This window comes from Stegodyphus dumicola, chromosome 1 (assembly GCF_044657685.1).
Source record: "Stegodyphus dumicola isolate Sdum_Otavi_A_Nest chromosome 1, ASM4465768v1".
Lineage (NCBI taxonomy): Eukaryota > Metazoa > Arthropoda > Arachnida > Araneae > Eresidae > Stegodyphus > Stegodyphus dumicola.
This window is the reverse complement of record NC_140768.1, coordinates 65,105,396-65,122,087: the sequence shown is the minus strand read 5'-3', so window position 1 is coordinate 65,122,087 and position 16,692 is coordinate 65,105,396. Positions and strand designations below refer to the sequence as shown.

Sequence of the window (16,692 nt, the reverse complement as noted above, 5' to 3'; positions counted from 1 at the left end):
GTGTATTAAATGTACCTTAACGACAGGCATGACAGATTTGTACTCAAAAATTACATCAGAGCAGAATTTTCAGACCTATAAATGATCTTGGAAAACAATTATCTAGAATTAAATAGAATCGTGTTACTAAAAAATGGTCTCCTATTTTTTATGCTACAGAACTCAGTTATTCAGACGCTCTACTGTGTCGTCTGTCTTACGCCTTAGAACGGAATGCCCTCTCGACATTTGACTAAACATGTCTACACATTTAATGGCCGAAACTTTCAAAGCTCCATTAAGGAAATTCGAGTTCTTAACCCACTAATGGTCAGTAATCAATTACATGACAGCATTTCATCTGCGTTATTGAAGGAAAGTTGTCAAGCGTACTTCATCTAATGGCCATTTGGTGCGGAATACCGGAAGAAAATTTATTAAAGTAGACCATTTCTTCCGTCATTTGAACTCGTAAACTGAAATTTCGTACTAATATTTCAACAAAGTAGTTCTTAAATCGCGTGCATAATAAAGTTAAGAATACGTTTTCAAAGCATATTTGGCCTTCTTGTGTTTTGTTATTGTTCATAAAAGGCTTTTTTATAAATTTTAATAATTATCAAATCTAGTCTAAGAGTTTCTGGTTAAATGAAAATTAGAAATCAAAATCACGAGTAAGCTTTTCATAATATACAAGACATAGTAAAGAAAAGATCAAATAAAAGTCTACGAAATTTCATTGTATTTTTTATTGCTGTGTTTTGTTTTAGTTTTAAGTGATGCTTATAAAATTTTCAAATTATGTGCATGCCGGATATTGCCTTATAATTTATTGATCAATTAATTTTCATTCTCAGTGCTTTTTCCGAAGAAGTACTATGATTCATATCACATGAACTTCAGCTTTTAACAGTGATTTTCTTTTCTCCCGCAAATGTGGAATACAGCGGAACCTCATTTTCAAAAACGTCATGGTAAATATTTTAGGTAAAGTATACTTAATAAATATCAATAACGTTCCTGATGTAGAAACATGTACTATTTGATAATGATTGCTTAAGCATTATATAAGTGTCTGTGTCGTTATAGTTATACGAGAATCATGTGAGAATGATTAATTTTGAAATGACGCCGTTTACAGCGATTTATTATGAGCAGTTATTGTTTTAGGGAAGCCGTACAAAAAAATTAATTAATTAAAAACTAAAATTAAGGAACTATTGCAAATCAAATTCAGCATTTTATCTTCCTTATTTTTATCTTAAACATACGTATACATATATTTGTATGCAATAATTTAGATTGTTGATGGCGTTGTAGAAACATGTATTGAAGCATAAAATAGAAGCACCTGGAATCATGATGTTACTTTGTAGCTGTATAATGAATATATTAGTAAATGAAGTCAAATAGAATTTTTAAAATTTACGGCTCCCAAAAATTTTCGACATAAAATAGTTAGCCTCAATACGCGGGCCTTTTAAGAACGTTTTTGAAAGAAATAAGCTTTAGCAGGTGTAGCTGCCAGGGAAAGCAGTGCGTTCTCAACAAAATCTGAGTACATAATGAATGAATTTCGATTTCGATATAATTTTTATTTGTTAATTGTCACTCAAAAATTATTATTGGTTGTTTGAGTTTCAATTCGGAAACCGCCATCTGCTTTATGTAAAAATCATATGATATGGATTAATGTATAATTGAAGCAGTCCATATAGGTTGTGCAGTTGCTGGTTTCAGAACAGACAGGATAAAAACCCAAATTAAAATTAAGAATTAAAGAGCTATTACAGTTTTAATTCACATATGTTTTATCATACAGAGAGAGAGAGAGAAATAGAGATGCACACGCGCGCGCGCACACACACATACACACACACACACACACACACACACACACACACATATATATATATATATATTGTGATAAGGTGGCATAAAGGCTCTTTGTCTATGAGGGATCCTGTGCAGCCTCGAAGGTTACTCCCGTGGGCAAAGAGGTAAAAGAAGTCTTTTGAGCAGGGTCAGGAAATGAACACTTTGTTATGTATGAGTGAAAGAATCATCCCCCCTCGGGAGTTCAGCGCAAGTAAACACAGGGAGATATATAAGGTGGTTTCTGAGAAGAGAAAAGAACTTTCCTGTTTGGAGCTATGGGTATGTTGGCCTGCTAGAACGATCATTCCTCGTGTATAATGCGATAGAGCATTTTCCTGTAACAAAATTCTGAAATTAATGGACTAAATGTATCCAAGTCCCATACTGTCAAGAATTGCAACTATTAATGTTTTCATCTTATTAAAATTCATGTTATTGTTAGAACTTCAGTTCGAAGTTCATTTCAACCCTGCATCACAACCCGGGGTTTGTGTAGCGGTTTCGGGAACTACACCATAGCAGTAATATTAAAATTGGTGGCAGCGGTTAGGATTGTTCCTGAGAGTAAATTCAGGAACCAACTTATATATATATATATATATATTGTGATAAGGTGGACTTCAGTTAACATCGTGCGTTGATTTCCGTGCATCTCGTCGTGTGAGTGTTTCGGATCGTCGAATGGAAGTTCCAGAAAAGGCAGTATTGTAAAGGACTTTATGTGAGCAGTCAAGACTTTCTTTTCTGGGCAAGAACGATCTAATTTTGCGTGCAAGGATAGTTCGCGTGTTGAATCCTTTTCAGAAAGTGACAGTGTGTCAGAAGGGAACGCCGGAGTGTGATCTAGTGCCGCAAAATAGTGAAATTTCCAGAAGAGTATCCAAGTTCTTGCCAGGAAAGTCATCGAAGGTATCTTCAAATTGGTGAGTACCATTTTTGTGATTTTGGATAAGTCATGCCAGTTATTCGAGACTAGTTTGATTTTCGGTATAGCTCAGTTATTGGGGATCAAAGTTTTTCTTGTGGTTATTGAAAGTTATTCTTGTAGTTATTGAAAGTTATTCTTGTGGTTATTGAAAGTTATTCTTGTGGTTATTTTTTCTAATTGGAATTTAAATGTGTTTCTCTTGTTCTAGCAACTGTTTAAATTGTATGAAGTATCATAACGGTATGCATTAGAAAAATTTTGTTTTTAAATTAGTTCGGTGTTAGAGGACAATATTTGTATAGTTGAGACAGTGCAGGAAACATTTGCATCTTATTTAACATTTTTGATATATGTTTTGTATGTAGGCATAGGTATTATCATTTAGTGTTATAAGGCAATTAGTGTTCAGAACTGTTAGGGTATTGTTCAGTTTTGGAGAGATAGACCTGTTGTTGTTTCTGTGTTATTGTATTTTGGGGTAGGTTATTTTTTTCTTTAATTTTCTATAATGGGGGAGTTTATGAGGAAATTTACTAAAGCTCTGCTATTAGAGTTAGATACAAATGTGTCTCAGGCGAATAGAGTAAGAGAAATTAGGCAGGCTATTCTAAATGCCGAGGACTATGAAGAAGAAGCGACGAAAGAATACGCGGCAAGAATTTGGGCTGCGGCTGAGCAGAAAAAAGAAGAAATAGCCGAACGAGAGCAGAACGCGAAAGTGTACAAGAGAGAGCAGAAGGCAAAAGCGTAAGAGCAGAGAGGGAACGTGAATAAGAGAGAGGAACGGGAACGAGAGCGAGTTTTTGAATTGGAGAATTTAAAACTGATGTATGTGGTTGAGACTAATAGCCTAGCTTCCACGATTTCGACAGTTGAACAACCTAGAGAAAAAAGAGTTAATTTGAAAGATCTAGTACCGCATTTTGAACCTAGTAACATAGATATTTCATTATTTTTTATGCTATTTGAGAAACAAGCTCAAAAAGAGAGCGTTAATGAGATCAACTGGGTCTCGCAATTAATTCCTTTATTATCTCATGATGTAGCTCAGTTAAAAGAAAAAGAACCAGAGGATAAAGGCGATGATTATCAGCATGTTAAGAAATTACTCATGCATAGATTCAAGCTCAGTTCTTTGGCTCTAAAAACAAAATGTGAAGAACATTCTAGATAAAACGGAGTATTGTGGGTGGATTTAGTGTATGAATTGATAGTTTATTTAGAGAGCTGGCTGGATTCGGTGGAAGTTAAGGATTTTAAAAGTCTTAATGAATATGTGTTTATCGAGCAAATTAAGCGGCGATTACTTCCAGAAGTAAGAGAGCACTACTTAGACAATTGGGAAGAATTTAAAACAGCTTCTATTTTAGCAGAGAAATGCGACAGGTATGAGGCTTTGCGAAGAGATACGAGGAGGTTAGAACAGACAGCGGAGCTTAAGAAACCATTTAAGAAAGTTAGAGAGTGGTATGTATATTCCAATGGCAGTTATAGTCAGAAAAGTAGTGGTCATGAAAGAATGAATTAAATCAGAGGAGCGTAGAAAAGTGGAGGCTCCTAAAAAAGCAAGTTTTCAATGAAGCAGGTTTCGAGAAACATCGGAAAATAAGGTGTTACCAATGTGGAAAGGACGGACATATCCGACCTAACAGTCCACCGCTGGAAAAGGTTAAGGCTAATTTGGTGGATAATCTAGGAACGGAGAGTTTAGGAAAATGTTTGAGCCGTATTTCAAGAAAGCAGTAATTAATGGGATAGAAAGAGAATATCTGAGAGATACTGGAGCTGTAATAGATCTGTGTAATAGTACTTGGATTAATACTAGTGACTTATTAGGAAAAAATGTTTGGGTAAAACAGCCTTCGGACGCAGAATGTAAATGTTTACCTTTGGCGAAAGTCACCACTGAAGATGATTTTGTAGTAGTCACATCACAAAGGCAGCGGTTACTCCTGTATAATTAGATAAAGAGTACTATGGTGTTAGGAAATAAAATTGCACAATGGATAGAAGAAATTAGGGAACGACTGGTTCCCTTAAATGCTGCGGAAACTCGTAGTCAGGCGCATGCGCGCAGGAGTTTAGAGAAAGTGAGCGCCGAAGACTTGAATTCCAGATCGGAAGATGAGGAAGAGATAGAAAGTGAAAGTGTTGTGACTAATGAGCTTTCGGAAAAAGGGAAGTTAGCAAGTAGTACGGAGGAATCTATTGAAATTCTAGTCATCAGTTCTCTCACAGGATTCACAGGATCTACTCAGACTATCGCCTGTATACATCATTCAGTGAATCTTCAAGGTATCTCGTTAACTCTTCACAGGATTTTCTTGGATCTTCTTCAATCACACATTTCACTCATCGTTATTTGCCATCGGGGCTTCCATGGCATAAAATCTGATCGAGCTGAAAACGTTTTCAGGTTTAAGGTTTGAAAATTTTTCTTGTTTCCTTTCGGCACATCTTTACAAATGCTTTTCTCATATTTTCAGCTGGCATAAATGTTTATGAAATGCCCTTATTATACAACTTTAATACATAAAGTGCTAATTGATGAAATTGCGATTTTTGCTATTCCATCACAAAGACATATACGGTACAATAGGTATTAATTAGAAACAGACAGAATGTGTGGATATCAGAAAATGTAAAACTACCCCTTTCAAATCTTTTATAACGCTTGAAACAAAATTTGCTTTGTTAATATTTTTGTATTTAAAATTTAAAAATAAATTTCAAAAAACCTTTTTACTAAAACAGCACTTAAAATCGTTTCGGTGATAAAAATCACAGACCTTTCTATCTGAATTCAGCAATATTTAACTCATTGAACCTATTTTTCGGATAGCTCTATGAACTGCAAATTTTATCTGCAAAAGACTTATACGAGAGAAAAGACTTTACGTAGAAAAATTTATGTGTTTTATAAGTATCAACTTAAAAATAATTACTTTATATCTCATAGTTCTAACTCACAATCTAAAAATATATATCTGAGGGAGTACAAAAAGCTTTTCCTGATTCCCGCTGTATATATTCTTCCTTGTCAATAAGCTTCCCTTGGGAAAACAATTCTTTTTGGAAAGCAATACGTGTTGAATAAATACATGATATAAGATTTGGTTTTATGATACCAGAGGCCATCCATTTCCAACTTTCTTGTCAAGAAATACTTATTCGTAACGTTTGGATAAAGATTTCTGTAACAGAAGATTTAGCTAAATTAACTTACAATATTTTATAAAATAATGTAGATAGAAACATATCTGCAAGTAAATCATGAACATTTGTTTAAATGTGTCAAATGAATAAAATTCTTTTTTAGAGATTTTTCAATATATTTAACAGCACGAATTTTGCATAGCTAATATACTGAACCCTTTTTCTTAAAATTTTCATAAATAATCAGAATTTTATGGAACATGGAGCCTTCTGGAGAAAATCTACACTCACTTCTTTCTCTTCGTATAAAACAGTTCTCATTTTGACTTCGAACTAGTACCGGCGTATTGATTTTATTCGTGAATTAGTTATGTTGTAAGGGAATATTTTTAGCTACTAATAACTCAGAATTTCTTAACTTGATTCTTGATTATCAAATTCGAAATAGTAATGCCGTTATTCAGTAAATGAGACATCAGAACACTTTGCTTTTTGGTGATATTATCTCCATGTATCACCTTTGGTACGAGACAGGATTGTATCATCCAAAAGACAAGTAGAATCTAGAATATATTCTCTGAGTTTTGAATTTGATAAATTCAGATATATCAGTGATATGTGCAAATATTAGTTTTTAAAGTTACTTTCGCATAGTGCTACATTTACGTCATTAAATGTCTAATATTCTCTAGAATTAGAAAATTTGCTTTGAAGTTCTGATTCAGATATGTTAGTTTATTTAGACATACTCTGTGTACACTCTGTTAGGTAAAGGACAAGAGGCATAAATTATTTTATGCAAGCATAAGAAGGCTAGATGTAATAGAATCTCCTTTCTTTTCTTTTCGCAATGATAATTACTAATCTTTACACTTACAATATTTCGTTTGCTTTATTTATTGAGTCCACAAACGTTTCTGAGAGACTGGGACAGCCATATGAAAACCTGTAGTTTTAAAGCTTACTTATACTTATATTACACATGCAAACACATCATGCATCCAACTCGTAAAACAGCTGATGTTCTGCATTTTGATCACCCGGGCTTCTAATGGCTTCTGTGTTTCTTCACTGAGAGAAAAAGCAAACAATGCATGGAACATCTCTTTGGATGTCTGCGTAACATTATGTCGATTAGGAATTAAAGTATATTCTCAATTTAATTACTAATCTTTACACTTACAATATTTCGTTTGCTTTATTTATTGAGTCCACAAACGTTTCTGAGAGACTGGGACAGCCATATGAAAACCTGTAGTTTTAAAGCTTACTTATACTTATATTACACATGCAAACACATCATGCATCCAACTCGTAAAACAGCTGATGTTCTGCATTTTGATCACCCGGGCTTCTAATGGCTTCTGTGTTTCTTCACTGAGAGAAAAAGCAAACAATGCATGGAACATCTCTTTGGATGTCTGCGTAGCATTATGTCGATTAGGAATTAAAGTATATTATCAATTTAATATAAGTCCCGTTTTCACAGCCACTATTAGTGTTAACATCTTGAAAACCTGCTTCTAAATTACTGCTGGGAGTTATTATTCTCGTATTTATAAGAGGATTGAACTTAGCTATTCCAGCACAGCTTAACATACTATAACTACTTTGACTAAAGGGTCGAAAAAATAAGAGATACATATTATACTTAGATTTTGGATTTCATAATAAAAGTAATGATTTTGCAGAAATGACATTTAATTTAGAATTTCCAGCTCATAGCTGAAAAAAACGGTAACAATCGTTTTATAAATCGGGCAAATTTATTATAAGTTGTAGTGCTAAATGTGATACGTACAGGATATCAAACATTTTTTGAAAACAAATTCCCAAAATTGTCTACATGGACCCCCTGGGGTCTACTCCAACCTGCAAGGGGTCCATGTCGACGAACGAAAACACTGGTGGTGCATGAAATGTAATGAGTCCACAAGACTGGATCCGATTTAGGCATAATCGGATCGAGCATAACCTAATTTCCGATCGTGTAAATATTTATGTTTTGCATTAAGTTATTTTGTGGAGAACATAAAGTGAGATTTTTAATTTTTTTTCTATAAGGTAAATTTTGCAGAGTAACTTTATTTAATGAGTGCTACTTTATTTAGCAAATACTACTGAGAAAAATAATGTTCCACTTTGAAAACACCCTGTATATCTAATTCAAGATTTAAATAAGATTTTACACTGTGAATAAATTTCGAATTACTGTGTCTTGTATTTTAAACAACTTAACCTTTTACCACAGATAATTACTACTAAACATAGTCGAATCTAAAAAACCTGAAGGCATTATAGAGTTGATTATTTGAAGTTGGCTTCATTTTATCATTGTCGAACCAATAGCTGCCTATGTGCCTTTTATGCAACAGAGTTTCTAGCGATGAGTCTAAAAACATCCAACCTGGAGGATCATGAGACCTGAGAAGGTGATCCCTGGTAAAACGGGCAAAGATTTGAAATATTTTTAAACGCTGAAAGAAAAACTTCAAAAGGGACCCACGGTGAACAGTATACTCGCTTCGATATCCAAAAGAGGCAATGATGTTTTGCAAGGGTCTTATAATGTCTCACTACTTAAAGCAAAACTAGGAAAGCCGTATGCTGTTGGAGAGCAGCTAATGTTGCCAGCTATTGAAGAGATTTTAAAAACTGTTCTAGAAAACTACTAACACAAATAATTCCTTTGAGCAACAACACAATTAAAGATGTAGTGATAAAATGAGTCATGATGTTGAAAGCTGCTTGTGTAATTATTCGCAAACTACTAATTTCTCCATAAAATTGGACGAGTCACTTTTACCTGATAATAAAGGTATATATTATTGGTATATGTTAGTTACGTTTATAGACCACTAATTCCATGAAGAACTGCTCTTCGCGAAAACTCTGACAACAGACATTAAAGGCGAATCAATATTCAACGTAGTGTGATATTATTTCATGCAAGCACCTATCCCTTTATGACACATAATGTCGGCAGTAGTAGCAGATGGAGCACCTGCTATGTTTAGGCGCTACCTTGGTTTTATAAGCCATTTAAAACAAAATATACCCGGGGTGTTTGCAGTTCACTGCATCGCCCATCAACAGCGTTTAATTGCTAAAAATCTGAATGGCATATTATATGAATCTCTTCAATTTGTCCTAAATAGTGAACAGAATTGGGAGCATTTCGTTGAATTCTAGGTTATTTGCGCAGATATGTGAAGATGTCGAAACGTTCATCGCTTACTCCTTGATACTGAAGTATTCTGGCTGTCAAAAGGCTTATGTGTGACATTAATTTTAAGACTGTTTTAGAGTTTTTGATCCTGTTTTAAAAAACATTTAATCAAATGGAAACCAGACATTTCTTATTTAATGGATTTGTTTACAAAATTGAATGATGTTAACTTGCAATGAGAAGGTGACAATCTAAATTTAATAAAAGGCAAGTCCATCACGCCTGCTAGCTTAACCTAATGAAGCAAAAAATAGGACTTCGAGAATTTCCAATTTGATACCGACAAAAGCTGCCAGGTTAATGGCATTTCGGCTTACGTTCAACATTTAATGCCCTTCATACAGACTTTAAAACCAGGCTTCAGGATGTTTTGATTAGAGGAATACCACAATGGACTATCACTACATGCGAATTAACATTGAAGTGACATTGAAGAACAGATATTATATTACAAGAAAAACTGATAGAAATAATCACTAAAGAAGAACTTAAGGTGCAGTTTAAAAAGGGATATCAGCAATTCTGACGTCAGAGAGGCATACCCGTTATTAATTCTACCTTATGAACAATCAAAAGAATGTTTTCGTCAACTTTTCCATCTTCATACATAGTGGAAAGGGGTTTCAGCGTGATTGCCTATCTTCTTATATTAAAAAAAGAAAGACACAGATTGGAAATCACTAGCGGAGGGAACTTAAGGTTAAGCTTGGGTATCAGAAAGCCAAGTATTAAAAATTTGGTGTTAAAATATCAAGTTCATCCCTCCCATTAAAATCCTTCATTTTTTTGTGAATTATATAAGAAAGCTACTAGTTTTGCATTTTGTACATTTTTATTAATAAAAGTATTTGAAAAACTTTACATTTTTTATTTAAATTTTTTTTCACTCTACAGTAAACCACATCAATGTGAGTAACTTTTTACCAGCTGTCAAAAGTTGAGGTCAAAAGCCAAACGTCTGAGGTTGAAGACATTTTAAAAACTCAATATTACGTTAGCGCTCCAAAACTACTCAACCATGGTTCATTTCAGTTTCACCTGACAGCTGTCACTATCAGGTAAATTTTCACTCTATAAAGGGAATTTCGCACTTGCCACGTGGCATTTCCGAACATTTTTCTTTCATCTGGGGGTTTTGTAAAATCTTGGATGAAACTTTACACTCGGTTTCACGTTATTTTAGAACCCTCGAGTATAAGTATTACACAATCTGATTGATTTTGGATGTTTTTTCTCCCTCTTTCCAGTGTGCCTTCATGGTGTAACGGTAGCACACTTAGCGCATATTCAAGAGATCCCGTTCCGACTGGTCCGAAGAGGACACTGCACATCTTCAGCTCTTCCACATAAAAAAAACCTAATGACTCTATAAATGGCGCTCGAATTAAAAGGTGGTGGACAATAATTCCTCACCACCAGGATATGGCTACTGGGTGCCCTAATCCTCAGTCGTTATTTTGAGGAAGTGTCTAAGACATTTTTCTCCCTTTTCCCAGCATGCCTTTGTGGTGTAACCGTAGCACACTCGACGCGTATTCGAAGGGTCCAGTTTCAAGTTCCAGAGACGGTACTGCGCATTTTTCCCATCAAAATAACCTAATGACTCTGAAACCCATAGGAAGGGTTTAGGGGACAAAAACATTTGGGAACCTCTTTTAGAGCACCTTTAAAAGACGAAATTTTAAAAAAATAATAAATGAATTCATTATCTCTAAGCATAGAAAAAAAAATTACAACCTGGTTTGTCCAAAGCGTTTAGTTTCCTCACTCAAAACTTTCCCTTCATGGTTTTATTTGATATTAAGATTACTTGAACTCCATAGCATCTTTCAAGCTTTATAATATAATAATCTTTTTCCCAGTCATCCTTTCAAAGGTGTCTAACTAGTATGACATACATGTTGGATGAGTGTAGAAGTTTGCTTTTATATACACTAATATATACTTAGATGCAATATAAAATTTTGTTAATTCTCGAGGTGAAATATTCCTGTCTCACTATTGCCCCTACAGTAGCATATAAAGTCATTTTCTTGAATAATACTAAATGATTGTTAGTATTAGTTCTACATAAGCGTGGTAAGTCACCCTTGTGTGTTAAGTGTTTTCAGAATAATAACAGAAGTGTTTGAAAAGGATTGATGATTAACATAACGGCATTCCTCCCAAAATTTAACACATTTAACACATGGGTTTCAGTCTTCTCAGGTCTTTCAAGAAACTTCTAAGGTATTTTTTCACTTCATACAGCGTACCCTCGTGGTTTAGTTCAGGCACGTATGGCTAGCAGTCGATAGGATATCACGTAATGATAATCCACACTCTCGATAAGTAACGATCCTGCCTCTACAGAATTCCGACACTTGCTGGTAAGCATTTCTTCTTATTATTCGAGGTATAACTCGATATTCTGAGCAATTTTACAAAGCGCTTTCAGAATGAGAAATCCACTATACAACTTTTCTTTTATGCAGTGCTTCAGATGCCGTTTCTGTCTTCTGTGTCGTTTAAATGCGCTGAAATACTAATCATTTGCATCAACCCCTTCTTCTTTACATGTGATTTTGATCTTCGTCAGATCATTCCTTCCTGGTGTTGCAGTTTTAATGGCCAGCAGTGTATTTTGTTGTTAAATAAAGGAAGCCATAAAATGAACTAGCTCTATTGCTTCATAAACTAAGTAATTTAAAAATACTGTAAAGTCATTACCTTTTTTTTTTTTTTTTTTTTTTTTTTTTCAAGTAAGGTGAAAAATGTTCGAACATGGACCTCTCGAATACAGAGTGTGCTACCGTTACACTACGAAGGCATTCTAGGACGAATGAGAAAATACTTAATATACCCCCCTTTTTAAAGGGCGAGTGGGGATTAGGGGACCCAGTTGTCAAATCCTGGTGGTGATGAATGATTGTCCATCACTTCTAGTTTGAACTTCATTATAGAGTTATTAGATTTTCTTGGAAGCAGGTGACTTAAAAAATGAGCAGTACCCTCGCTGGGACTCGAACCTGAACCTCCAGAATATGCATCAAGTGTGCTACCGTTACACCACGAAGCCATGCTGGAAGAAGGGAGAAAATACCTTATAATTTAGAGGCAGACTGTGTTCTAGAATTTTAATTAGTCACCATTTTTACTATGACATACTATTACTGTTAATTAACCATTATTTTCAAAAATGTTTTGTTCCAGGAAGCATAATTTTTTGTTATCATATTGACTTCAGTGTACTTAGAAATATTTCATTGAGGGTAACACGAAACAAATTCGGTGTCTTACAACAGCAAATTTAATCTTTCTGTCATATCTTTTGCTGCTGAGTTTTAAAGTTCTTTCCTTACTGTGAAGGATTAGCATAATTACCGACAGCATGACTACTAATATATACAGATATTAGATAAAACATATGGTCTTGCTAACATGTAAATTGCATTTAAATCTGCTTAAATATCCCTGGGAATGACTCAAAAAAACTGAATTTCTTCTTATTCTGCATACATAATCTTCAAAAGAATTGACTTCATACGCCGCAAGACCGCTTTGTTAATCAGCACGACCGCATATCTCTATCAATCCTCAAAGCAAGAACTTCCTGCATGTAATTGTTCGTAATTTATTTTTATGTGTATCGTAAATATTCCTCTCAAGTTCTTAGACTGAAGTACTCTCCCTAAGGGCTTTCTTGCTGTCCCATAATCAATTAATCAGCCAATTTTAGTAATCTCATTTTACTCATACCGCTAAAGATATGAATTATAATTTTAACAATTTACGGTCATCATTCATCCTAGAAGAGATGTTTTCGTTGTTTTGTTTTTTATCATAAATCCTTAATCTTGCACTTCTAAACTTGATAGTTTTCATAAATTAAATTTATAACTTTAAAGATATTCGCTCAGAAAATTTTCTCTATCATAAGTCTTCTTTTAAAGCATATATAATTATATTGAGTGATATATTATTTTAGATGTTGCAGCTAAGAAATCATTATTTTATGTATTTTGTTTACTTAATTTATGGTTCCTCTATAAAATATGTAAATAGGAAAAAATAATTTTAACATGACTTACATGTTACATGAAATTTTTCAAATGTCCCGATTCATGTTATAATCAGAAATTCAATCATTTACCAGTTCATACAAATTTTTTTAATTTTACAAAAATTCAGGAAAAATTTTTAATTGAAATAAGGTTTATAACACTGATTTGTAAATATAATATTTAAAAGATTTATAAACCGATTTGTAAATAGAATATTTAAAAGATTTATAACAACTGATTTGTAAATAGAATATTTAATAGCTTACTAAACTAAACACTATGTTTCATTTTAAATTTATCTTTTAATGCATAAAATCTGCAAATATGTTTAGTGATTCCCATATAAACAATTCTGAAATTGAAAATTTATACATAAATTTCAAGAATGAGCCACCCTGATAGGTACAGTTAATAGAGGTCCTGGCTGCTATGTGACTAGCCTTGGGTTCAAAGGCTTGGGATGTATGTAACTGTCTGTAACTGCAGACGCTTGGCTGTCTGCGTATGATGAGCTGAAAGACCTTTCGAGAGTTCTCGGTAGGAAAGAAGGGTGGAAAATTTCCATAATGCGTCATTCGTGTGTTCTACATCTGGTACAGACCTTATCTGTTCTTGCGGGTGTAAATTCGGTAACCCCCTGTGGTGCACCTTGGGCAGCGTTCTCGGTCATAAGACGGGTGAATAATTTTAGGATATTGTCCTTGTCCCGGAGAATGCTTGATTGGCCAAACGCAACAACTGTTTCAAATAATGACGAATGTATTTACTGATTCAAAATTCTGCGTTTATTTGACATTATTAAATTTACTGACCTGCATTTTTTAGATGTTGCTTTAAAAAAATTATTTTGCAGAAGTATTAGAAAAATGTTTTTGAAAGCATTTTCTTAAAACAATTAATAATTAATTAATATTTCTTGAATATTTTTATCTCAACATATTGGTTTAATTTAAAAAACTCATTACATTATTATTGGTGATTTGATTTGGTTAGCAGATTTAATTAATAAAATTAAACGTGTTGTGATTTTAAAAATATTTAAATTTTCATTTATTCAAACAGTTATTCTGAATTATTTTCCCTGATATTTTTATGAAGAAGTGTAATTTTCTCAGTTAATGAGGGAAGTGCAATCAAAATTACCATTTCAATAAACTACTATGTTATTCTTCAACTGGCGCAAACTGCATCTCTTGCCCTGGAGCCTTGGAACTCATTAAAACAAAGGAACCACAACAAATACAGATAATGATTCTTATTATTAAACTTTGCTTCACTTTGCTTCAAAGAATAATTTTAAAGAACCACGCACGAAATTAAAATTCAAAACCCTTGACAACTAAGCAACCCTCGAGCAAAAGCGGAAGTTTAATTTTGTCTGCAACGCTTAAACGAACAGATTAAATACTGGAAAATAAGAAAAGCCGCAGTTATATTTCCTCCCTTAAAACTGATATTTACTTCCTGGGTATAAAATATAATTGCAGCTCGGAGAAAATTTGTTTCTTTCTTGCTTTACTTTATGAAGCCTCTCGTGTGGGCGACATCTAATTTACATGAATAGCTTATCTGCCTTAAGTTGGGTTTTTGAAGGATTCCAGCTGCGTTTAAAAGACCATGCCAGATTTACGAATTTGTTTCACGAATATGTGGTTGATAGCATAATTTTCTCTCCGGCAAAGATTTGGAGCAGATATTTTGCAGATGTGGTGACATTTAACTGAGACAACGGATATGTAATTGGAAAGCATTTTTATTGTGCTTATTCAGACGAGATTTTACTGTAAGTGGTCAAAACTTGAAATGGTATTCTGATAAAATAAAACCTGAATTTTTCTCTTCGTCTGCAAGATAAGCTTTTCTTATTAGTTAGCTCTTTGCGTATTACAGTCAATTGAGTGTGCAGTTTTCCCCGCTCACAGTAGAAACACACTTGAGAAAAACTTAACCGTATGTAAGTTGCTGACTAAATAAATAGAAATGTGAAAATCAGAGTATGATTTAATTTGACCGACAAATTTAGCTACCTGATTTTTAATACGAGATTTCCCTCTACACTGTTTCGTTTAACGTATGGCGTGTTTCATCTATGCGAAATGTACGAAAGAAATGCAGTTAGAAGCATTTTGAAAGCAATTTTTCAAGATTTATTAATTCACTTCCTTTCTGCCGCTATTGTAAACGAGCATTGTTATGGAATTGTACATCCGTTTGATTATAAGATGCAGCATACAAATTTATTTAGAAAATCCAACACAAATTTATAATAAATTGTTTACCGTTTATGTTTTCATTTTTACGTTCTTTTCTTTATACAGTTTATGACTTAATTTAAACAACATTTTCATTTGTACAGTTTTTCTATTCATTAGGTGTTTTGTTTGTACGCTTTGTGATCATTCGAATTACCTGAACTGACAACATGTAGAGACATTAGTTTATTCTGAAGCAAGATTACATGATTAATGAGTAATGCTCTCGCCAGGACTCGAACCTGGACCTCTCGAATAATAAATATGCTACCGTTACACCACAAACACATGCTGGGAAGAGAGAGAAAATGCCTTATATGCCCCTTTTAAAGGACAACTGGATATTAGGGGACCCAATTGCCAAATCCTGGTGGTGAGGGATTGCAGTCCACCTTTTAGTTCGAGCGCCATTTATAGAGTCATTAGCTTGAATTTTGATGCGGAAGAGGTGAAAAATGTGCAATGTTCTCTCCGGACCAATCGAAGCTGAAACTCTCGAATACTCGCTGACTGTGCTACCGTTACACCACAAAGGCATGCAAAAAGATGGGAGAAAATGTCTTATAAACTCACTGAAGTAAAGTTACGGTGAATTACACTGACTAAGGATGTGCAGTCATTAGGTTATTTAGAAGCAGAAGATATGAAAAATGAGGCACGAAGGCATGTAGAAATGAAGGCATTGAGAAAGGAAGGAGACAATACCTTATAAGGCCATAAGAGAGTATTTCTCACAGAATTTGCTACAAGAATTTGCCAGGGCCCAATATATGACCTATACCTTTAAAATGAAAAATCCATAACCTAATATAAACTACACGAAGAATTTCAAGACTGATGCGAACAATAATGCAAATTTTATGCAGGCAAACATATACAAAAATAGGAAAAATATATTTACACTAATTTACAATGGTATTTCCAGTGTGATATCAATCTGTACTTCAATGTCCAGTATCCAACACTTTCTTGTTGAACTTTATTTACAAACAAAATGAAACTGTCAGACCCCAGAGAGAGGCTGATATATGAAGCAATCTCATTAAAATTTCCGGTCGAAACTTCAGTTACTCCTCGTGCATACCACATTAATTTTTGACGATGTCGTTTTGGCTAACAACAACCCAATTACTTACAGTCGTACTAGGGAGCCATTATCTAAAGAATCATTAAATTGGCGGAGGCCTCGTTGTGGGTTACCTTTGGGTGATGTAGCCCGACAACGAT

General features: G+C 34.0%; 1 protein-coding gene across 1 annotated transcript in view; it reads left to right on the top strand.

Annotated features, from left to right (window-relative positions):
- Positions 1-935: 935 nt before the first annotated feature.
- LOC118184284 (uncharacterized) overlaps positions 936-16,692 on the top strand; it is a 121,815-nt gene continuing 106,058 nt past the window's right edge. Inside the window, exon 1 of the mRNA XM_035353935.2 lies at positions 936-966. Within this exon, the coding sequence (XP_035209826.1) occupies positions 951-966 (16 nt within the window). The 5' untranslated portion in view covers positions 936-950. The remainder of the gene's footprint in view (positions 967-16,692) is intronic.